This window comes from Emys orbicularis, chromosome 6 (assembly GCF_028017835.1).
Source record: "Emys orbicularis isolate rEmyOrb1 chromosome 6, rEmyOrb1.hap1, whole genome shotgun sequence".
NCBI lineage: Eukaryota > Metazoa > Chordata > Testudines > Emydidae > Emys > Emys orbicularis.
The window spans coordinates 25,239,420-25,264,429 of record NC_088688.1 but is presented as its reverse complement, the minus strand read 5'-3'; the positions used below and the strand labels follow the sequence as shown (position 1 = coordinate 25,264,429).

Sequence of the window (25,010 nt, the reverse complement as noted above, 5' to 3'; positions counted from 1 at the left end):
ACTACAGCCTCTTGAAGAATCAGTTATAGTAAGGTAAATAACTTCTTTTTGTAAACCCTTCTTCCAGCTATAACCCTAATCTTGAGCAGGCCAAATGTAATCCTCATCATACCAGAAATAATTATAAACTTTTTGGAAGAGGAAACTTTAATTAAAAGGAGATGATCAATCTTAAATCATAGTTTAGTATGAGGGATGCGCCAGCCATGCTGGCAGAAAAAGATCTCACGAGGTTGAACTGAGGAAAGTGATTGCTCTTCTTTTTTATCACTACCATGAGAGTAACTGGAAATAGAAGGATGAAATCTGAATGAGAATTTTAGCTGCAGACACCTCGGAAAGTTGGGGACTCCTCTGGAGTCAGACAAAAATCTGATTAATTCCTGCCTGAAAAATATTAATTGCAGGGTCTTGACAGACCTCATAATAATAATTTGTGTTACAATAGCCCAGTCAGTGCTTGTGGATCAGCAGGATGAAAAGAGTTGCTGGTCGCCTCTTTCTTCTCTGTTAAACATAGGTAAAATATCCTTGCAGGTGGATCTGATGTTCCCTCAGATGGTGATTTATGAGGTCCTGGAGGTTTTCAGCTGCATCCTTAATTCCAGTGATTAAGAGAGTAGTTTCTTCTAGTTTCACAATTTCCTCTCAGCAAATTTCCCAGTGGTCCGTTCTTCTGTAAAACATTCATATTCTGCCCCTGCGCAGTTTGCAATAGTAATTTTTTTAAAAGATCAAATAAGGATGGGATAGAAATTAATACTGAAAATAGCATAATGTCATTACATTGATCAATGGTAAACCCTCACCTGGAATACAATTAGAGGGGTTCAGAAATAGGTGACCAGAATGATGAAAGGCATAGAAAAACTATCGAGAGACTGAAAAGATTAGGACTGGTGGAGACAAGAGAGGACATGTTAAAGGTACAGTATAAAGAATAACCGTGTAGAGAAGGTGGAATGTTCATCCTTTCTCATAATACAAAAACAAAGGATTTGGACGTTCAATGAAGTTGAAGAGTGGCAAATCTTAAAACTAATAAATACTTATTTACTCAATGCATAATTAGCCTGTGGGAAGTGATTGTTATAAAGTATTAAGGCTAAGTGTTTATCAGGATTCAGAAGAGATTGAACATTTGTATGGATAACAAATATACAGACTTATAACAAAAACAACGAGGAGTCCTTGTGGCACCTTAGAGACTAACAAATTTATTTGGGCATAAGCTTTCATGGGCTAGAGCCAACGAAACCTTATGCCCAAATAAATTTGTTAGTGTCTAAGATGCCACAAGGACTCCTCATTGTTTTTGCTGATACAGACTAACACGGCTACCACTCTGAGACTTATAACAGTAAAGATTAAAAAGAATTTTGGAAATGATTAAACCCTCATGCTTCAGGGCATAAGTCAGCTTCTAACAATGGTGTTTAGGAGAAAACTTTCCTTGTGAGCAGATTGTCATAACTGTTTCTTGTAGAATTTCTTGTATCTTCCTCTGATAGCCTGATAGTGGTCACTGGAAACTTGGCTAGATGGACCACTGCTATAATCCAGTATAGCTCTACCTATTCATAGATTCTAAGGCTGGAAGGGACCACTGTGATCATCTAGTCTGACCTCCTACATGACACTTCATAGAATTTCCCTGAAATAATTCCAGTTTGAAATAGAACATATCTTTTAGGAAAACATCCAGTCTTGATTTAAAAATTGCCAGTGATGGAGAATTCATGCCAACCCTAGATAAGTTATTCCAGTGGTTAATTACCCTCACCATGAAGAGAAGAAATCAGCTTGTCTGGTCATCCACTTGTCTTTTGGCAAGACACAATCAAAACTTACTTTTTTCGTTCTTCTCAGATTCATATATCCAAACGGTTTTTTCTCAGCTTTCCTGGAAGAAGTTTGTTTGGGTAGAGACCAAGCCTGAAAAGTTTCAGTCAGAAAAATGAACTCTTCAGGAAAACTATGAAAAACTGAAAATAGATATTAAGATTGTGAACTTATGCACTCTTAATTATAATCAGTTACTGCTATTTTTAATAGATTAAGAAAATGTTGAGAATTCAGTTTTTAGAAATGTAATTTAAAACTCGCCACAATAATTCATGTTTTAGTAACGATCATTTGCCCAATACCTGCAGGATCTGAAGTTTCTGGACCACATCTTTTGCCAGTGAGAGCACTAAATGAAGTCTTCATTGGAGAGTCTCTCTCATCCAGGTACAGTTAACTTCTTCATTGTTAAACATTGAGATGTGACCGTCTAAATTTGTTTTTGTTTAAATATCAGTTTTATGAAAATTCAGCAGGTAGTCTTTGTGTTTGCTGCCATATTTCTTTTCAGCCCATGAATATCAGACTTTCATAGGTTACAAAAATAGATATTTACTAAGATGTGGTAGAACAGTTGAGCGACATACCTCTATTCCTGATTGTCCTCCTACCTCTCTAGCCATTCCTTCAGATCTGTTCTTCCTCTCCTTGTGCCTGTGGGGTCCCACAGGGCTTTGTCCTGGGTTCCCTTGTTGCTTTACACCCTTCCTTTTGGTGGTTTCGTGTTCTCACCTGGCTTCAATTGCCATCTTTATGATGACTTGGAGATCTACCTGTCTATCCCTAACTTACTGAGATATGAGACTGGATAGAGATCTGTCCAGCATCTTCTCCTAAATGTCTTGTCATAACGTTAAGCTTAACATGGCCAAAACCAAACTTCTGACCTTTATTTCCACAATCTCCACCACTAGCAACGTTACCATTCACCCTGTCATTCAAGCCTTTGTGTCCTAGGAGAATGGTTTTGTAGGGGAAGGGAGTGAAAATTCAGACAATCAGTATCCAAAGCTTAGTGCTGCTTGCTCCAAGATATCTGATTACTTTTTTGTCCCTAGGTTTAAAATTCTTGTTTCAGGCCTTTATCTCCCATTTCTATTCTTTGAGTACTTGCACATGTCCATTCCACTGTAGGTGTGAATGCTTGCCTCGTGCACCATATCAGAGAACTTTTTTCCCTCAGCTGTACCTGTCGGGGTGACTCGAGCGCCCTCGCCTGCCTCACCACTGCATGCTGGTATAAGAGGTTGGAGCTGCCCTGACTCCCCTCAGTTCCTTCTTACCACCAGTGACAGTTACTAGAGCAATCTTACGCTAGTTATCATAAATGCTTTCCTCACTCCTTTGTATAGATACACCCTCTTATTGTTAGGAATTAGTTAAGTTAGTTTTAGCTGTTTTTACTGATCGGTCTTTTGGACTACATTTTTTCATTTTTCGGTACTGGGTTGGGTGCCAGAACAATGCTTTGTTCACGAGGGATTGTCCTGCCATACTTGCGCTAAAACCCATCAGTCAGTTACCCACACCTGGCCTGTTTAGAGTGTTTGGGAGAATCTCCTCTCAGTGACAAATGTCACACCTTTAAGGTATTTAAGCTCTCCTCAAGGACAGAGTGGCGAGGCTCAAGTGTCTACTCACGGAGGCAGCGCTTCAGCCCAGATCAGACTCATTGCATGGGGAGAGAGCCCCGAACCTGTCGGCCTTGGTGTGGCATGCACCAGAGATGTCTGTGGCTCCTCAGTCCCACTCATTGGTACTGAAGAAAAGAATTAGACCTTCCTCAGATTGAGTACTGTGCTCTGTCGTTTTGGTGCCTAAGCCTAGTAAAGGCAGAGACTCTAAGAAACATTCTGTGAAGAGTCTTTTACAGGAGAAACCTTCAGCTTTAAAGAAGGGATTGTTACTTCTAGAGTCTGTGCCAGATCCATCGAGGGCATCCCCTGAAAGGTGTCTGAGACAGAGCCATCAGCCACTTCTTCTCCCAAGCATTCTGGAGGTGTACGCAGCCACAAGAGACCTACTTAGCCTCTCAGTACCAGTATCCCTGGCAATGCAAAAGGTTCACAATGTGCACCTGCAGCACCCACCTCACTGTCAGGAACTCATGGTACCATGGCCTACCAAGCCTGTGATGTTTTTCCTGGTACCTCTTTCCAGCGCCTGTCCCCAATGCCAACAGATTCTGCACACCCTCGCACCAAACAGTTCAGACTCTTCATCTTTGGACTCGAAGGTACATTTGTTTGTGTCCCATACAAGGAAGAGGACATAAACTCCATCACAGATGTGGGCACCGTGGGCAGTGCAGCTGTCTCAACACTGTCCTGATCCTCCTTTCAAGAGGCAATGACACTGTCAAGGCTGGGGCCCGAGGCCCTTATCAGTGGCCATTCTGGACACCGTGGGACATTCCCCCTCCCTCTAGGTCTTCTCTGTAGCCTTCAGTCTGGGTCACTGAGACTTCTCCAGGGACATTGACACTAAGAACATCATTCTCCGGTACTGAAATTGCTACCAAGCACCCAGAACCAACTCGGGCTGCTTCCCCACCATAAGCCATGGAGCAGCTACTACATCAGAGTCCTGTGACATCCTTTTCCTCATCACCAGATGAAGCATTTCAGGCAGCAAGTGATTCATCACCACCACCACCACCACAGAGCTCACCAAGACCTAGCAAGAAGTGTGGCCTCTGTTCTTGATATTCAGATGGAGGTGTGTGAAAGCTCCCACAAGTGGGTGGACATATTGATAGTGGTGACCCCTGCCAGGGTGACTCTGCCAACTAAGGAAGCCATTATGAAGCTAGTCAAGGTGCTATAGCACATGCTTTCTTCCTTATCTCCTGTAGCAAAGCGAGCTGAAAGGAGGTACTATGTCCCCTCTAAGGGATATGAATATTTGTAGTCCTACCGTCCCCTGGGTTCCTTCGCAGCTGCTAATGAATGGGAGAGGTAAGGTCACCAAGTGTCGATGCTGAAAGAAGTGAATAGGCTGGACTTGTTTGGACACAAGCTTTATTCTACAGGGAGTTTACAACTTAGGATTGCAAACCAACAGGCACTCCTGAGCTGCTGACTTCACCCTCTGGGAGAACATTATAAAATTTAAAGACAAACTGCCAAAGGACTGTAATTAGGAATTTGCAGTAATGGTGGACGAGGGCAATCTGTTTTCCAGAACTGCTCTCCAGGACAGTTTATATGGTGTAGATGTGACAGCTCGAATCATGACATCAGCTATTACCACGGGAAGATGTTAATGGTTACAGTTCTCTGGTCTCCCCCCGAAAGTCCAGCAGACCACTTTTTCAAAGGTCCCTCTTTGTTTTCAAATAAGACGGACGATAGGTTTCATAGTCTAAAAGGTTCTGGGGCAACATTAAAATCTCTTGGAATTACTACTGTTAAAGAGAGGGAAACAGTTCCATCTTCAGCAGTCATACAGACATCATGATCTTCTTCCCCAGTCTCAAAATCCACTGAGGAGAAAGGGCAGGAGTTAGAGGAGGTGTCTTCCACTGCCCTCCACTTCAGCATCAGTGGGTTCATCCTGTCCGCCCACCTCATTCCAAACAAACACTCTGATGCATTGTTCGAGGGCATAGTTACTGTAGTTCTATTGATTTCCCTCCTTTTGTTTTCCAACCACTTATCCCACTTCCCAAGTGCTTGGGCCCACATAACATCAGATCAGTGGATGTTAAGCATGGTAGAACTGAGATGTGCCCTCCAGTTCATTTCTACCCCTCCTCCCACAACCCTTCTCCATCCTTCTTCAAGGACCAATGCCACGAGATCGTCCTTTCAAGCAGGGGCCATAGAGGAAGTTCCACTGGGAGTTGGGAAAGGCATCTATTTCCAGTACGTTCTGATTCCCAAAGCAAAAGAGGGTCTCAGGCCTATTTTGTATCTAAGAATTAAACAAATTCCTGAAGATTAAGTTCCGCGTGGTTAACCTAGCCTAGATTATTCCTCACTGGAGACATGGTGTGCTGCCCTCAATTTAAAGGATGCTAATTTCCATGTTGTGATATGACATGACCATCGTAAGTTTCCCATAAAGGGGTCCCATTATCAGTTCATGGTTCTCCTGTTCGGTCTCTCAGCTACTCCTCAGGTATTCACGAAATGCATGATGGTACTGGCAGCACAACTTCTAAAATCAGGAGTTCACATGTTCCTGGACGACTGGTTGATCAGAGGTTGGTCTGAGACTCAGGTGTTATCCAGTATATCCACCGTCCTGTCCACATTCGACCCACTGACACTCCTAGTGAATTGGGAAAAATCAATTCACAAACCTGTACAAAGGATAGATTATATTGGGAGCAGTCTTAGACTTTATCAAGGCCTTGCTGCCGCAATCCAGGTTCGAGACAATGGAGCCTTGTGCTTCAACTGAAAGCATACTCTCTCCACCACAATGTACAGCCGTATCTGCATCCTGGGTTACATGGCAGGGTGTATGTATGTGGTTCAGCCCGCCAGGCTACACCTCAGAAGGCTTCAGGCATGGCTAGCATCTGTGTATACTCCAAGTTGACATCACCTGGACAAGGTGGTTCGGTGCCAATGTCAGATTTGTCATCCCTGGTTTGGTGGATAGACCCTCTGATTCACTGTGTGTGGGTCCCTGTCACTTCCCTGCTACCAGCCCTCACTTTAGTCAGACACATCAGCTCTGGGTTGTGGGGCTCATATGGCGGTTCCTGCAGACTCAAGGTCTCTGGGCACCTCAGGATCTATTGATTCATAAACATCAGAGTTAAGAGCTGTGAGACTAGCCTGTTCAGCCTTCTTTCCACATATGCAGAAAAGAGTTTGCTGATTCTAACAGACAACTTTGTGACCATTGTTTATGTAGACAGGGAAGGGCTCAGTTGACCCAGCTATGCCAGAAGGCAGTTCGCCTCTGGAATTTTTTCATAACCAATTCATTTCATCTCAAAGCAGCTTACCTTCCAGGGAAGCAGAACATGTTGGCAGATTGACTGAGCAGGACCTTCTCCGATGGCCACGAGTGATCTCTATGTCCAGACATTGCTGGGTCAATCTTTTGCATGGGGGAGAGGGGAGCTCTCCAAAGGACCTATTTGCAACAAAGACCAACAAAAAATGCCATTGGTTTTGCTCCCGGGGAGGTCTCAGCCTCGGCTCTTTGGCAGATGGGTTTCTACTTCCTTGGAAAGACTCTTCTGTACGCCTTCTCTCCAGTTCCCTTGCTGCTTAGGGTCTTGTGCAAAGTCAAGACCCTGAGCATCCCGACCTACAAGACCTTACTTAAAAGCGTGGATGCTTCATGGTTAACACAACTAGAGGCATGTATCTGGCTAAATGGAAGTGCTTCTCTGTTTGGACCCAGCAGAAAGTTGTACCCCCAGAGCATGCTCCCCTGAGCCTCATTTTGTACTATCTTCTTAACCTGAAACATCAGAGTTTAGTGACCAGCTCTATAAGGATACACCTGGCTTCCATCTCAGTTTGTCAGACCTCAATGGATGGTAGATCCTTTTCCCCAACCCAGTCATTACCAAGTTCCCAAAGGGCTTGTCCAAGTAGTACCCACATCTCCAAGATCCTGTTCCCTCCCCTCTCCCCTTGGGATCTGAACTGGGTCCTAGCTAAGTTAATGGGACCACTATTTGAACTCTCTGCAAGTTGCTCTCTGCTTCACCTCTGTATGAAAGTAGCATACAGTGGCCACTACCTCAGCCAGAAGGGTGGACAAATTTAAGAGCCCTAGTGTCTGTTTCCTATACAGTTTTCCACAGGGACAAAGTTTGTCTTCACCCTCACCCAAAATTTCTCTCCAAGGTAGTCTCTAATTTCCATATTAACCAGGCAGTCTATTTCCTGATATTCTTCCCCAGACCTCATGTCTACAGAGATGAGGAGAGACTTCATTCATTGGATGCAAGAAGTGCTTTAGCTTTCTACATGGACAGAACTAAATCCTTTAGATTCTCCACATGGTTGTTTGTTGCAGTTGCAGACAGGGTTAAGGACCAACAAGTCTCCACTTCCACTCAGAATCTCATCCTGGATCTCATTGTGCATTCATTTGTTACCAGCTAGCCAAGGTATCTCCACCAGCTAGAGTTATTGGTGTGTGTCACGCTGTCTGGAATAGCTCACATCTGAGAGTGCCAATCTCAGGTCAAACTGTCAGAGAACAGGGCAGACGCCCCAAACTGGTGGTATATTCTATACTTAGATTTCACCAAGCCGGTAACAACTGTGCACTTCTGAATTGCTATATTAGTCTTACTGTGGAGTCACAAACAGTCCCCATTAGGCTTTTCAGTGCATCTTGCCACCCAGGCAAACTGGACTAAGTGATGAAAGGTTATTAAAACCAAAATTCACCACACATTAAGTCACTCCCACCCCCAAAGGGCCAGTCACTTATCCCAGGTCAACGGATACTCTTGATCTCACACCAAAGACAATGCTGTAGCCAATTTCTCTGATAAACTAAGATTTATTAGCTAAGAAAAGAAATATGTTTTTGAGAGATTAAAGCAGGTAAAACACATTACAGGTGAATCAGAATTTCAGTCCAAATGGTAGCAGAGATGTAGTAATCTGGTTTTTCATAAGTCTCTCAGGATTACCCAAAATGCCTTTGGGGATCTCAGTCCAATTGCTCAGAATTCTCCCTGTCAGACTCAGAGTCCAGAGATATAGGGTCGCTTCCAGGGTTCATTCTTATAGCTGTCTCCCCTGAAAAGCTGTCTGGCACAGTGTTCCCAGCACACCATGAGTCTGTAGATTTCCCGTTGTTGAACGCAACGACCCATGCTTTGAAGTTAGCGTGCTTCTCATTTGCAGTTCTAACGATTCAGTCCTGGTTAATGGGCAATTCAGTTACATAGACATACATAATACATTTAATTACAGACATCCAGACAGTCCATTAGTTTTCGTGCGGTTCTACACATTGAGTAAATTCTCTTCTAAACACTAATACATCCTTTGATTTAGGGCTAAATAAGTACAGGTGTGTGTTTATGTATGTATGTGTATATGTGTGTGTGTGTGTGTGTATATATATATATATATATGTGTGTGTGTGTGTGTATAATGCACATTGTAATGTAATAACATTCAGCAGATTACAGATAAATGAAGACAATACCATCACATTTCCTTTGAATTGTGCCAACACACATTACCATGTCTTTTGACACTCCTTTGATTGCTGTTAGCCTGCTGCTGTGGTCTGAGCTGGCGACCTACCAGACAGCGTCACAGCGTGTTCTTCTAGAACACAGGCAACGAAGGCAGCTTTCTTGGCTCTCATGCCAATCTTAGACATTTGCAAAGCTGCGACTGGTCATCAATCCACACTTTCGCTTCTTCTTATGCTATTTTCCGTCAGTGCAGGATAATGCCATTTTGGATGAGTTGTCCTTCAGTCACTATTCAAGTAGACTCTGAGCCCACCACCGTATTTGTCTGCTCATGTGTGACTTACAGTGGAATGGACATGTTCAAGCACTTGAAGAAAAACCAGTTACCTACCTTTCTCTAACTGTTCTTGTAGGTGTGTTGCACATGTCCATTCCACGACCTGCCCTCCTTCCCCCTCTCTTTTGTCCCAGTAACAGTGGAAAGAACCTACTAGGAAAGGCTTTAAAGTTCCCTACAAGAGCTTACTGAGCAGGTCAGTAAAGAAAATGAGTAATGATATTGGAATAACTACTGTCTATTCTAAACTTGCTTTGAGGGTGCTTGTCGTATCTTTGACAGGTTAGTCTACTTTATCTGTGCTCCATTTCTTAATAACTTGGTTTCAGTTTCCTCCATCTTTCTATGTTGAGTTCTTTAAAAATGTGCTCATTTAAAACTCTGGGTTCATGTACAAAAATGAAGCCAGTTAGGACCAGGTTTCAAGGTGTAGGCTTCCCAGCCTATCCAGATAAGCGTTTTCATCATCCATACAGCTCACTTTCTAAGAAGAGCTTTTGAAGTGTGACTCAAATGTTACTAATGAATGTGTGCTGCTGACATACTGTGTTTATCAGGAAGCTAGATTTCATGATCTAGACTGGATTTTATAAACAGAACTAACTCTCATATTTCAAGTATCAGAGGGGTAGCCGTGTTAGTCTGAATCTGTAAAAATCAACAGAGGGTCCTGTGGCACCTTTAAGACTAACAGAAGTATTGGGAGCATAAGCTTTCGTGGGTAAGAACCTCACTTCTTCAGATGCAAGTAATGGAAATCTCCAGAGGCAGGTATAAATCAGTGTGGAGATAACGAGGTTAGTTCAATCAGGGAGGGTGAGGTGCTCTGCTAGCAGTAGAGGTGTGAACACCAAGGGAGGAGAAACTGCTTCTGTAGTTGGATAGCCATTCACAGTCTTTGTTTAATCCTGATCTGATGGTGTCAAATTTGCAAATGAACTGGAGCTCAGCAGTTTCTCTTTGGAGTCTGGTCCTGAAGTTTTTTTGCTGTAAGATGGCTACCTTAACATCTGCTATTGTGTGGCCAGGGAGGTTAAAGTGTTCTCCTACAGGTTTTTGTATATTGCCATTCCTGATATCTGACTTGTGTCCATTTATCCTCTTGCGTAGTGACTGTCCAGTTTGGCCAATGTACATAGCAGAGGGGCATTGCTGGCACATGATGGCATATATAACATTGGTGGACGTGCAGGTGAATGAGCCGGTGATGTTGTAGCTGATCTGGTTAGGTCCTGTGATAGTGCTGCTGGTGTAGATATGTGGGCAGAGTTGGCATCGAGGTTTGTTGCATGGGTTGGTTCCTGAGTTAGAGTTGTTATGGTGCGGTGCGTGGTTGCTGGTGAGAATATGCTTAAGGTTGGCAGGTTGTCTGTGGGCGAGGACAGGCCTGCCTCCCAAGGTCTGTGAAAGTGAGGGGTCATTGTCCAGGATGGGTTGTAGATCACTGATGATGCGTTGGAGAGGTTTAAGCTGAGGGCTGTAGGTGATGGCCAGTGGAGTTCTGTTGGTTTCTTTTTTGGGCCTGTCTTGTAGCAGGAGGCTTCTGGGTACACGTCTGGCTCTGTTGATTTATTCCTTTATTTCCTTGTGTGGGTATCGTAGTTTTGAGAATGCTTGGTGAAGATCTTGTAGGTGTTGGTCTCTGTCTGAGGGGTTGGAGCAGATGCGGTTGTACCTCAGTGCTTGGCTGTAAACGATGGATCGTGTGGTGTGCCCGGGGTGGAAGCTGGAGGCATGAAGGTAGGCATAGCGGTCGGTGGGTTTTCGGTATAGGGTGGTGTTAACGTGGCCATTGCTTATTTGTACTGTGGTGTCCAGGAAGTGGACCTCCCGTGTAGATTGGTCCAGGCTGAGGTTGATGGTGGGGTGGAAGCTGTTGAAATCATGGTGGAATTCTTCCAGGGTCTCCTTCCCATGGGTCCAGATGATGAAGATGTCATCAATGTAGCCAGCAATGCCCCTCTGCTATGTACATTGGCCAAACTGGACAGTCACTACGCAAGAGGATAAATGGACACAAGTCAGATATCAGGAATGGCAATATACAAAAACCTGTAGGAGAACACTTTAACCTCCCTGGCCACACAATAGCAGATGTTAAGGTAGCCATCTTACAGCAAAAAAACTTCAGGACCAGACTCCAAAGAGAAACTGCTGAGCTCCAGTTCATTTGCAAATTTGACACCATCAGATCAGGATTAAACAAAGACTGTGAATGGCTATCCAACTACAGAAGCAGTTTCTCCTCCCTTGGTGTTCACACCTCTACTGCTAGCAGAGCACCTCACCCTCCCTGATTGAACTAACCTCGTTATCTCCACACTGATTTATACCTGCCTCTGGAGATTTCCATTACTTGCATCTGAAGAAGTGAGGTTCTTACCCACGAAAGCTTATGCTCCCAATACTTCTGTTAGTCTTAAAGGTGCCACAGGACCCTCTCATATTTCAGCAGCTCTAGCCCAGGGAAGTTTTGAGACTTAAAGAAAAATGCCACTCTCAGTGTAGCTTAGCAGATGTACCATAATGCATTGCACAGAAAAGTAATTGCTTTCCAAGACAGTCATGTAACAAGATGACTACTTTACTACATTTATAGTTTAAAAGGAATTTGTATAGAGCAAAACCAAATCTTGGTGATTTTAATTAAGTCAAAGCTATTTGAAGAATCCAGCTGTATTTATAACTTGCTATTGAAGTGATCACAAATTCAAGTTTGAAGCTTTGCTCTTACTTACTGGCATTAGAATTTTTCTGTTCACTGGAATTTCCTACCAGTTTGAGTTTTCTGATGTAATCTGGTAACATGGGACCAAATGACGGCATTAGCATAGTTTATGCAGTAGTTCAATAACTGTACAAGTGGAGATAGTTGCATATGTAATTCCATTTCAGAAAGCACAGAAATCCCAGCTGTACACAAAGTTGTGACCAGTATATAAACTATAAAGAGTTCCTCACCTGCATGGAATGCAATATGAATGGTATCAACAGTTGAAGAATCTGCTTAGCAAAGTTCATGTTGAAATGTGGAAAATACTAGAATCTTCAAAACATGTCATAAGCTATTTTGTAGTAGATGGAAGCTATTTTCTAGTAGAAACACAATTTTCAAATTTAACATTGTGTTGATTGGACAACTTTGAAAGTTTTACTAAAATAGTTTAACTTTGATTTCCTGCAGGTGTAGCAATGCAAATTAATATTTATGCTAGCAAAGTAGTTTGCTGTCTCATGAGTGTTTTTTTTTTTTTTTAAGTAAAGCAATACTTACCTCCATATCAAAAGTTAACTGTACAAAACTCTGTTGTGAAATTGTCAGCCATATTTGAAACTGGTCCTTCTGGATTTATACATGCCTGATATAGGGCTATGTGTTCTGTCTTATTCAGGGTGAACTATAAGTCCTGCAAACCCAGTTTTAAATTCTCGCTTCATAGGGCCTCCTACTATGAGGTATCAGTTGATGATGGTCCATGGGAAAAGCAGAAGAGTTCAGGGCTCAATGTATGCACTGGAACAGGATCAAAAGCCTGGTAAGTTAGTGTCACTATTTTAATATTAAAGTACTAAATGTTTCTCATCTGAAACAAATTTTGAATGACTTGAAGTTTCTAAAACTGTTCTCTGATATGCTCATTTTCTTTAGCTTCTAACACATCAGGCCAATTATTTGGAGCAATATATGAGTTGCCACAAACCAAGTTTCTATCTGATGAATAACTAATGCATAATTTAAAAGAAAAATCATTGACCAATATGTGCTCAGTTTTTCTGCCTATCATGGCTCTCGTGGCTGGGAGTGGCAGACAGACAAGCACATGATGGAAAGGGAAAATCTTGGAGGATCGGGAGACTGAAAACTACATTGGGGACACAGGGTTTGGTCAGGAGAAATGTGAGGGAGAAGCCACCTGTAGATGAGAGGTGGCTGGGGAGGGGGAAGGAGCCAGCCTCTGTTGGATTTGCAGAGTCCACCAAATTTCGTGTCACTCAATTCAATGTAGCCCCTGTGTTTTTTATAATAAATTGTTGTTTCACACTGTCCACACATTTTTTCAGTTTTCATTGTACTGCAGAATTTTGTATTGGAAAATACATAATTTCAGGTGGTAGTTGTTGAGGATGAGCATGGAGGGCTTAGCAGCTGAGTAGGGTGAGCTGCTGCAGTGTTTGGCAGCTGGGAATGTACATTAGGCAGACGATTCCGGATGGGTGATGCCTGATGGATAACAATACAATAGTTAAGTCACTGAAAGACGACTCAGTTTCAAAGTTAAAAATCCAGTGAGATGAATGGGGCAGATCACATGGATGCTTCCTGCACACAAAAAGACAACACTTCACTATTCCTATTTTCATGATTATCTTCACAATCTTAAGTGTTAGAAACAGCAACTTTTAAAATGAATCTGGAGCACAAGATGGCAAAGGTTGAAGTTTATAGCAGATTCTGTTGCTTTTGTTCCAGTAGTGCCTAAATCCTGTCTAACTGGGCTTTTTTCTTCCTTTGGTTCAACAACTAAAAAGCAAGAGAACTTGATTCTTCCTTTGCGCAGGAAATTAATACAGGATCAAGGCCTTGTGCTACTGTACTGTATAAAAACATAGTAAAAGACAGTCCCCGTCTCAAAGAGCCTTCTAATCTAATTTAATACAAAACATAATGGGCCTGATTTTCATTTACACCAAGACTCTTTACATTACACTGGTGGTATAAAGGGGCCTTAAAGCATAAATATATATGTGTTTGAGTGGTGTAAAGCCTGCCTTAATGAGAATCAGACCCATTAGGTCTTCTATTAAATTAGAAGACCTAATGGGCCTGATTCTAATTTACGCTCAGGCACCTTTACGCTACTCAAGCATAAATATGCTCCATTTTAAGTCCCTTTTACACTGCCAAAGTAATGGAAAGGAGTCTTTGTAAATGAGAATCAGGTTCAATTAGTGTTGCCAGTTTTGGCTGGACATATTCCTGGAGATTTCATCACAACAGTCTTTAATTAAAGATTAATCTTTCGTTCCTGGAGATTCCAGGACAATTCTGGAGGGTTGGCAACCCTAGGTCCAATAAGTAGGTGGAAGAATGAGGGCAAGAGGGATATGCACATAGACTGTTCAATTTGCAGGTTTTGAATTGATTTTCTTTTAGATATAAAGAAAACAATTGCCAGCTATTGCTTGGTGGATCTAAGGATAGTGACCGAGGCAGAATTAAGATTATTTGTATAACTTTACTTGTGTGTTTCAAATCTTTTAATTATTTAAGTGAAACTTCAATTTTGGATTACTATGCTTTCCAAAATGTAGATGATTTTTAATCTAAAAGTTGTGTTAAGGCATTTTCTGAAATGGTTATCATCTTTACTCAACCCTGATTACAAACATTTTTTTTCTCCTGGATAATTTTGAAATCTTTATAGAAGAGATTTTGTCAGCACGTGTTACTTACCAAACACTATCTTTACTTCCATGTTTAGGTCCTATAATATTAACAAGGTGGCAACCCAGGCTGTTGAAGAGATCCTTAAGATTGGTGAGTTGACAGCACACACAGCATTACATGTTAATTTTATCTGAAGATGATCCTGTCTAATTGGGTCCTTTTCTTCCTTTGGTTCAACAGCTAAAAAGCATGAGAGCTTGAATCTTCCTTTGAGCAGGGAATTAATACAGAAAGGTTAGTGAAAATGACAACTTTTTTAGTAGTTTTATAGCATTTTTTTAATAATTCATATTGATTGTATTCTATTACTTAACAATTACAGCACTTAAAAGTGCTTTGTTACACTAAACAGTAGTTTTTCCTTAAGAGGAAGCACATTTAATTAAATATAATGTACCGTATGATCTGCAATTCAAGAATCTTTAATGTGTAATAGGCATAAATATTTTGTTAGAGAATTTCAGCTCTTTACAATTGAGAACTGATACTTTGAATAATGGTTCTGAATTGAGAGCGCCACTCAGTGGTTAGTCATTCAATGGAACTGTAATGACTCCTCCTGTAAAGATGCATCTTTTTCATTCTAACTGGGCACTTCTAAAAATCATAAATGCTGTCTAAACAGTTTGATAGTGGAACTGTTCCTCTGCTTGGAATGTACAGCCTTGAGAATTACTAACTCCTCTAGAGAAAGTGATGATCCAATTTTTGTACTTACAGTAACAAATGAATATAATGACTCCCTGCTGTATAGTCCAGAAGAACCAAAGATGTTTTTCAGTATTCGAGAGCCTATTGCAAACCGGGTTTTTTCAAGTAGTCTGCAGCGTGGGTTCTTTTCAAAGTAAGTATTGCCTATACATGTAATTTAACACTTAATGTTTAACTAATATGTAAAATAAAATAGGTAGCCTGAGAGCTTGACTTAAATGTGCTTGATACTCAGGTTTCTGTGTCCATACTGAGTCGGAAGCAAGTGTCCTCCTTTCTCTTAGATGCTTTCAGGACTAATTGAGCAGACCAAGGAAAGAATTTCACTTCACCTGAATAGATCACATGAGATGGGCAAAAATATAAACAATATTAAACTGAACAAAACTAGGGAGTTTACTCAACATGCTGAGGTCTAAATGTGATCGAGGCCCCCCAGAAATAGTAGTAGAGGAAAACTATTAAAGCAGGAAGCTTTTGATATGGGATGAGTTCTTAACAATTAATGCTCACCACCATTTGCTTATTCTGTATTGGAGACATTCTATTTGAGTATAAATTTACACTAGGTTTGTTTGGTACAAAGTTAAAGGTGGGACAGTGGAGAGGTAAAATGCCGAATAATCTCATTCCAATTTAATAGATTAAGCCTTGAAATTCCACCCCCCACTCCCCCCAAAGTAAGATTGCTTTGTTTCTATGAAATTGTGATGTGACTTTTGGAAAGATAGTCACCCTCAATAAAGGAGGTGAGTCACTGTTTCCTTTCTCCCAGCAATGGACACCATTCATACAGCCTTTAAAACAGATTCTGCCACCTCCTTTTCCTCTCTGCACACCAATGCTCCCTTGCAAAGGAATTGCTGATCCTGTCTTTCTGTGGGCTGGTTAGAAACTCCTTTTCTTAGGAAGTCTGACAGAACCCTTGCCTAATAGGAAGTTTGTAGTAAAATGAGACTTTGCTTGCAGAAAACGCATGGGTGGTAGCGGGAGCATAAGGGTCTATAAAATGTCCTCCTCATCCCTATGAAAATATTGAAGCTTTTAATTTGACAGGTCTTCCTCAAGCCGTCCAGACTAAGGCTACGTCTACACTGCACAGCTTACAGCAGCACAGCTGTGCCGCTGCTGTTTATCGGCAGTAGAGAGCTGTCCATTCGTTGGTAAAACTGTTGTTGCTCAGGGATCTGTTTTTTAAGGATTGGTCTTTGGCCTCACTGGAGCTTTTTTCCTAGTTTAAGCATGGTTGGAAGAAGGTGTCTGTTTCTGAAGGCTTTTGGCCTGGAGTTGTAGGTTATACTGAGCTATTGTAATACTTGAGTATATTTGTTATAAGATATGAGCTATGATAAATAGAATTTAATGACATTCATTGATTGAATATCATTTTTCTAATGACATTCATTCATTCTTCTAAATGGTTGCATTGTACTTCTTATTACAGATAGGTTATGGAAAGTGCTGAGTTCTAGATAATGTACAGTAGAGCAATGTTTCAAAATAGTTTTTACTACATGTGGATTGCTCATGGGGGGGCAAAACAAGATTAAGACAATCGGGGGTGCTAGTTCTACCCCAACACAAGGCCCCCTGAAGCCCTCTTTTCTTATTGTGGTCCTGTCCCCTCCCCCCCCCATCTGAAGTGATGGTGATGGAGATGCTGTGGCAGTGGCCCCATTAACATCCCCCAGGAGTGGCAGCAGGAGCCTCCCTCTCTCTGGGAGCAGCATGGGTAAGGGCCAGTACTTACTTAGCAGTGGGGGTGAATCTACATGGGTGTGTGGGCTGGACCTACTGCATTCTTCTGTCTCACACTCATACCAATTTCTGGGGTGATACATAGGCCAGTTCACACGTCTCAGAGCTATTGTTTCAGACTTTCTGCATTCTCAGGCTTGTCACATTTTCAAACTTTTCTTTGTGACCATAAGGATAGAAACTTTACTCTTTTTTTAAATGAACATTTACGTTCTGACTTGATTGTGTTGTATCTGGAACCAGGGTTTGGGACTATAGTGCCCATCTATGCCTTAATCCATCCCTGCTCACAGAAGTCCCCACATGTGTAAGTGTAGATTAATGGCTTTAGGATTCTTCTTGCTTTAATTGCTGTCCCATTTTTGGTCAGTGTGACATTTTTGAAAACTTATTTTTTATTAATACCACTCTCACTTTCTACACGTTCTGAAGGATAAACCCCAACAGTTGAATTCCTTTTCATTTTAAAGGTAAGTTAACTGGAAGAATATGATAGTGGCAATGTCTGTTGGTGTTTTGTTCAGTATTAGAAGAGGCTGCTTCTAGAAAATTTATAGGTAAAGTTTTAGCTTAAAATACGTGTAGTCAAACTCATTTAATATTGACAGTAATCAGCCAGTTCTACATAAGGGATTTTCTAATAAGCAATATCACCTTCAAGCTTGCACTTCCTTAGCGGTAAAAGGCAAAATCATGCCCATCTGCCCACATTTGTTTCGCATACAATGAAGAATGTGTAAACCTTTCACCTTGTTTGAAAATCATTAGTGCTGCTAATTGGAAATACTGAAATTGCTTGTGCTGTATGCAATGACAAATTGATGTTCATGACTTTAATTGGACATCAAATAGGTAGCATTGTGCTGAACTGGCTCACGTTCCATGGAGTTTTGTAAGAAATCTTCCATTAAGCAAGTCAGTATTAAATGGGTTTAATTGTAGCTTCCTTTCAAAACTTAACTGAGCTACGGCATTCTCATTATTTGAACAGTCGCACTATGTGGGCTGTCTTTCTTTTCTAGCAGACAGTGTAATTCTGGCTGGATGGCATTTGGATGGCTACTTTCATCCTTCATGTAGATTCCTTCCCTCTCCTAAGCAAAGTGCTAATACTGTATATTTTTTACTGTTTAATACAGTTTGAAGTTCGTTTGAAAAGATGCTTGAAGAATAGTGCATTCTTTCAGTGGGATTCTATATGGATGGGGACAGGGTGGATTGATTTAAATAATTGATTTTTAACCTTGTTTTGCATTTGTACTTATTTTCCTCAAGTGCGGTTGATTCTTAGTGGTTGGTTTGCAATTAAATACAGCCTTTACACTAAATTTAATATTTCTTTTTGCTAACTAGGAACAAACGTTATATCTATATACCTTTTTATATAGCTTATTTTACACTTATTAGGATTATTCATTTTCAATTTTTTAATTACATTGCAAAATGAATGATACGTTTCTTATTTACTAAATCAGTGGTTTTCAACCTGTGGTTCGCAGACCTCTGGGGGTCTGCAAAGTATGTCTAAGATTTCCAAAGGGGTCTGAAGCGGCAATGTAGGCGTCTGCAAATGAAAAAAAGTTGAAAAACACTGTACTAGATGGTTAATTATTTTACTTGTGATTTGTGCCATCTATTTGGATGGAAATTCAAATTCAATTAATGTACAAACACAAACATTGTAAAATGATTTTATTAGTTAAATAAAACTACTTTAAATGTGCTAGATACATACATTTTATGATAAACTTTTTTCTTATCAAAACATGTTTTGCATTTAAAACTGATTTATTAAAGCAAGTATCATCTGTATGGGCTGGATGAATGGACTATAAGGTGGATAGAAAGCTGGCTAGATCGTCGGGCGCAGCGGGTAGTAATCAATGGCTCCGTGTCTAGTTGGCAGCCGGTATCAAGCGGAGTGCCCCAAGGGTCGGTCCTGGGGCCGGTTTTGTTCAATATCTTCATTAATGATCTGGAGGATGGTGTGGACTGCACTCTCTGCAAGTTTGCAGATGACACTAAACTGGGAGGAGTGGTAGATACGCTGGAGGGTAGGGATAGGATACAGAGGGACCTAGACAAATTAGAGGATTGGGCCAAAAGAAACCTGATGAGGTTCAACAAGGACAAGTGCAGAGTCCTGCACTTAGGACGGAAGAATCCCATGCACTGCTACAGACTAGGGACCGAATGGCTAGGCAGCAGTTCTGCAGAAAAGGACCTGGAGGTTACAGTGGACGAGACGCTGGATATGAGTCGACTGTGTGCCCTTGTTGCCAAGAAGGCTAATGGCATTTTGGGCTGTATAAATAGGGGCATTGCCAGCAGATCGAGGGACGTGATCGTTCCCCTCTATTCGACATTGGTGAGGCCTCATCTGGAGTAGTGTGTCCAGTTTTGGGCTCCACACTACAAGAAGGATGTGGAAAAATTGGGACGAGTCCAGCGGAGAGCAACAAAAATGATTAGGGGGCTGGAGCACATAACTTATGAGGAGAGGCTGAGGGAACTGGGATTGTTTAGTCTGCAGAAGAGAAGAATGAGGGGGGATTTGATAGCTGCTTTCAACTACCTGAAAGGGGGTTCCAAAGAGGATGGATCTAGACTGTTCTCAGTGGTACCAGATGACAGAACAAGGAGCAATGGTCTCAAGTTGCAGTGGGGGAGGTTTAGGTTGGCTATTAAGAAAAACTTTTTCACTAGGAGGGTGGTGAAGCACTGGAATGGGTTACCTCGGGAGGTGGTGGAATCTCCTTCCTTAGAGGTTTTTAAGGTCAGGCTTGACAAAGCCCTGGGTGGGATGATTTAGTTGGGGGTTGGTCCTGCTTTGAGCAGGGGTTTGGACTAGATGACCTCCTGAGGTCCCTTCCAACCCTGATATTCTATGATTCTATGAAGTGAATTGAACAGATTGTTTCTGGTCACTATGTCCTTCAAGATTTTAGAACTGGTAGATTTCATCCACTCATCTAGTTTTTATTTGTAGATTGGAAGAGGAAAGCACGCTTTCCTGCTTTTCTAACTCCCAATTAGTGTCTCAACATTGGATTAGGTAGTCATTTAATTGAACTAGTTGAATAAACTGAAATAAAGAAAATATTCTTTCTGTAAGTACAGAAGAAGCTGCTGCTGTCAAAAGCTAGTTCTGCAGTTCAACAATTTCTGATTCCTTCTCCTGACCCAGTGACTTCCACCAGTTCAGTGCTTTGACTTTGTTTAAAACTTGCCAGCAAACATATACTGCTTAATATTTTTTATTTAATTTAAATTATTTTACTAGATTATAGTAAGTTTAGGCCTTAAAGTAGGCTGTCAGTTTCAAGTGTAATTTTAAATAGGTTTATTTTTTTAAAAACAAACTTTGATTATTTTAAAATAAATGTATTTAATTTAAATTTAAAAAAATCTATTTTTATCGACCCTGGCTTGGGATGTTTTTTCTGATTTACTAACACATAAAAGAAAAGGGGCTATTCAGTCTATGAGAACTAACCCCTTGTCCAAAACTGTAGTGTAGGGAAGTAGTGTATTTTCTAACTATTTTATTGGAAATCTGAGTGTAACACTTGTTCAAGACACTTGATCACTTGTCTTTTTTTTTCTTTTCTTTTTCGTTTTGCAGGGTTTGTGTCCGGTCACGTTGTTGGGATGCCTGTATGGTGGTAGATGGAGGAACTTCTTTTGAGTTTAATGATGGGGCAATAGCTTCAATATTGATCAATACAGAAGATGCTTTGCGCACTGTTTTGCTAGAAGAATGAAGAAATTTAATACAGTCTGTTGAAATCCTACTAAATCCTGCACCCGGAAAAGGGAATCACTGCAGAGATAGACAGTACATCAGAATGCTGCATTATTTTAAGTTGGAAAATTTTCTTCTCTTGATGCAAGAATATTGAGAAGAGACCTGAAATCATTTCCCATTCCTGGGATGGGGAAATCTTGGAAAAAACTGTTTTTTGAGCTTTATTGCACCTGACACAAAGGAAATGTATCTAACTTCAGTGAAATGTGATTTTTTTAACCTTTTAAGATGAATGTGACAGAACACTTTTTTTAAAAATTAGGTAGATGGGTTCAAATGAAATAAAGTGGTTAGCCTTGAATATTCAACTGTACAGTTTTTTCATAGCAGTCTGGAACTGAATGAACCAAACACTTCAACCCTGCATACATATTATACTTTTACAGAAAAGTATGCTAAGATTCATTGAGTTGATGCAAGCATAAAGAATAGACTTTGGAAAATAAATCTTGATGTTGGCCTAACTGAAATGGAGATTTTTTTTTTGTACCCTCTTCAGACTTTTACAATGCTACTTTGTGGTATGGTTTGTGGTAGATCTTTCAGCTCTTCCAGTGATTTTCTACTATTTTGGTATCTACTTCAGGACTTTTTTTTGGAAAATGTTTGTTCCGGTGACTAGAAAAACTCATTTATTTTGAGTGAGGTAACTCTTCCCTATGTTTCATCTGAAATCTAGATTTTTGTTGTTGTTGTTGTTGCCTGCTATAAATCTACTTTTTAATACAAATTATTTTAACTACAATAAATTATGCTGCTTCAATTAATACATTAACTGGCCAGCAAGTATTCTGTCAATCAGACAGTTGAAGAGAATGGTATAGAATTATATAGTTTGGGTTTTAAAAAAAGCGATATTTGGAGTTAGTAAGTAAAATGACTTGGTTTTAAATTGAGTACTTGATCTGCTTCATAACTATACTTCTGAAGATGCAGAGAAATCACATACCATTCTTTTTGTATGCCAAACATGTATGGGAGACATTAGGGTCTAATGGATGGGGCCCAGGATTAACCTCTATACCTCTTTTCCCCATTTGTAGAATGGAGCTAGCATTTTGAAGGGAAATTAAATACTTTGATATTTATGGATAAAGAGCCCTATGTAAGTGCTAAATTATTCTGCTGACACTCTCAACTGACTGTGACCAATTTATGCTTTTGGTCCCATACACACAACTTCTTTATGCAGATAAGTATTTAAGCACAACGTGTCTGCAAAAGAGAAAAGCCCATTGTTATCCACAGAAACTGTACGCAACTTTATGATAATCTCGGGAAAGGTGGTGTGCTGAGTAGCATGTGGATTGCAGGGCAGAACTGGGCAAAACTAAGATAACAGTTTGAATTTTATGCATGTGACTTAATAGCAACAAAAAGGGCTTGTTTCTACTGCAGAATGAACTTTTATTTCAGACGTTATTCTTCAAATGATACTTGTTTGAAGATATTTATACTGCAGATTTACTCAGAAGTTCTAATGGCAGTCAATGTATTTATTGTTTAGATTTTGAAATGATAAACTCTTACTTTACAGGTGGAGCAAGTAGATGAATGATTTTACCCTTATCAAATAAGTAGTTTAAACAGCCTTATTTTCTCTGTACTCAGCATGAAAAGTTAAACTCCAGTTAAATGTTAAGAGGAAGAGCCCTGAGATGGTTAAACCAATGAAGCCATTGTAATGAGATCAGTTATAGTTACAGGTTTATGCACACTTTAGATATAATCTTTTCTTTTAAAAAAAAAAAATTGCTGTAGACTGAAATGTGGCATAAATGTCCACTTGAAAGCTCTTTGGGCTGCAAGTGGGAAGGTGGAGTCAAAATAGCCCATTAAGCTCTTTTGAAACTATTGAGTTTTACTGTTACCAAACTGATGCTCTTCTACATGTCTATTGCAAAAAACCTGCACATTTGTTCTAAAAGTGAATGTTAGTCCACATTGTGGATTAATCCCTTTTTTTAACAGAGAGATGTACTGTGCAGGAACCAGAGTATTCCAGTAAATTCATTGTTATATAAAAAATAATCCACCTTTCAACAGTAGTTTTTGCATTCTCCTCCATGTAAATATGCACTTTAAATGTGCTAACCCCAAAATAGGCCTTTTAAGTATTTAAATACCTTTTAAGAACACTTTATTTGTATGGTATTTAAACTAAAGTTAATCAAATAATAATATGATTTAACTTAAGGACACTAAAAGGTAGGGCAAAAACTACATCTTCCACTCAGCAAAAATTGTGAAGACTCTCAAAACAAATGAGGATAGCTATCATGTGCTGTAATATTTAGAACAGGGATGGATTAAACAACATGGGTTTTTTTGCTTTTGAGTTTCAGACCCTTAAATTGAGCATGCTGTGTCTTAAAAGCAACACTGCCAAGTAGTATAGTTCCAGTCTTTGACCTGCTTTTAAGACTTGGTATCAAATATCAGTTGGATTCATAAGTATTAAAAAAAATCACAAAATGAGTTTGTGGACCTGAACCGCTCTTTTGTGCCCTCTACTGGCTTTGTAGCTGAAGTTAATCACTTACTGTATTTCTGCTGCTCTTGGTGCTGGTGCACAAACCAAAGTAATGAGATGGAACTGTTAGTTTGTGCTCATTAGAAATACTAGCATGGGGTCAAAAATCCATATTGGACAAATCAGTAGGAAGAGCTCATGCCTATTATATAAATTAAGTGTAAAATCCTTTTAAAATTTGGTAAATTCTAGTGTTTATAAAGGAATGTAATATAAGCAACTTATCTGAGAGTCTAGGATACTTTTATGTCAGAAGTCAACACTTTCTAACTGCTTTGTCCATCCAAACTGGTATTAACTCCAAAAAACAAAGCTATTTCAGCAGCCTGCTCAATCCAGAACATTTCAGTTAAGCAATAGTTAACACCACTTAACATTTTGCTAAACTAAAATTTGACGTTCTTTGGTTTTAAAAAGAAACAGTGGTATGTTGATACATACATGTAATAAATGAAATCTGGAGAGATACATGAAACTGTTTCACGCCTTGTACTTATCTGTATCTTTTGTGTTGAAAGTGCTCTTTTAAATATTTATTGAAATCTTTTGACTTGCTATGCAGTTTTTCTGATGTTTGTTAGTATTTGGCTAAGCAGGAAACGTTTCTTTAGAGCAGGAGTGGGGAACCTTTTTTCAATCGGGCCACTGATCCACAGAAAAAATCAGTCGTGGGCTACACACATCCCCGCGGGGGGTGCGGAGGCTCGGGGCTTCCCCCCACAGCGGGGTGAGCTGACGCTTGCGGGCTTCCCCTAGGCTCTGGGGTGGGGCCAGAAATGAGGGGTTCAGGGTGGTGGGAGGGGACTCTGGGCTGGGGAAGGTGGTTGGGGTGGGGGTGCAAGGTCTGGGAGGGAGTTAGGGTGCAGGAGGGGGCTCCAGGCTGGGGAAGGGGGTTGGGGTGAAGGAGGGGGTTATGACCTGGGGCAGGGGATTTGCAGGGTCTGGCCGGGCAGCACTTACGTCAGGTGGCTCCCAGTCAGTGGCACAGCAGGTCTAAGGCAGGCTCCCTGCCTGCCCTGGCTCTGTGCCGCTCCCAGAAGCGACTGCCATGTCCGGCCCCTAGGTGGAGGGGCCAGGTGGCTCTGCATGGTGTGCGCTGCCTGCCCCCCGCAGGCACTGCCCCCGCAGCTCCCATTGGCTCCGGTTCAATGGGAGCTACGGAGCCGGCGCTGGGGGCGGGCGCAACTTCCCTGATTGCCCCTGTGCCTGGGGGCCGCAGGGACGTGCAGTCGCTTTCGGGAGCTGTGCGGAGCTGACTAGACATTTAACAGCCTGCCAATCCTAGCTTCCCTCCTCAGTGGGGAAAGGGGGGGGGCACCGAGGCTTGGGGCTTCCAAACCGTGGCATGTAGACTTGCCGTGGGCCTCATGAAATTAAGCAGGGGCCAGAACCGGTCCGCGGGCCATAGATTCCCCACCCCTGCTTAAGAGG

At 41.1% G+C, this 25,010-nt stretch overlaps 1 protein-coding gene across 1 annotated transcript in view; it reads left to right on the top strand.

Annotated features, from left to right (window-relative positions):
• The window catches only part of NADK2 (NAD kinase 2, mitochondrial), a 68,200-nt gene extending 46,363 nt beyond the window's left edge, over positions 1 to 21,837 (top strand). The window contains exons 7-12 of the mRNA XM_065406343.1: positions 2,154 to 2,232; positions 12,713 to 12,856; positions 14,804 to 14,859; positions 14,950 to 15,003; positions 15,490 to 15,613; positions 20,864 to 21,837. Coding sequence (XP_065262415.1) covers positions 2,154 to 2,232; positions 12,713 to 12,856; positions 14,804 to 14,859; positions 14,950 to 15,003; positions 15,490 to 15,613; positions 20,864 to 21,002 — 596 coding nt within the window. The 3' untranslated portion in view covers positions 21,003 to 21,837. The remainder of the gene's footprint in view (positions 1 to 2,153; positions 2,233 to 12,712; positions 12,857 to 14,803; positions 14,860 to 14,949; positions 15,004 to 15,489; positions 15,614 to 20,863) is intronic.
• The last annotated feature ends 3,173 nt before the right edge of the window (positions 21,838 to 25,010 follow it).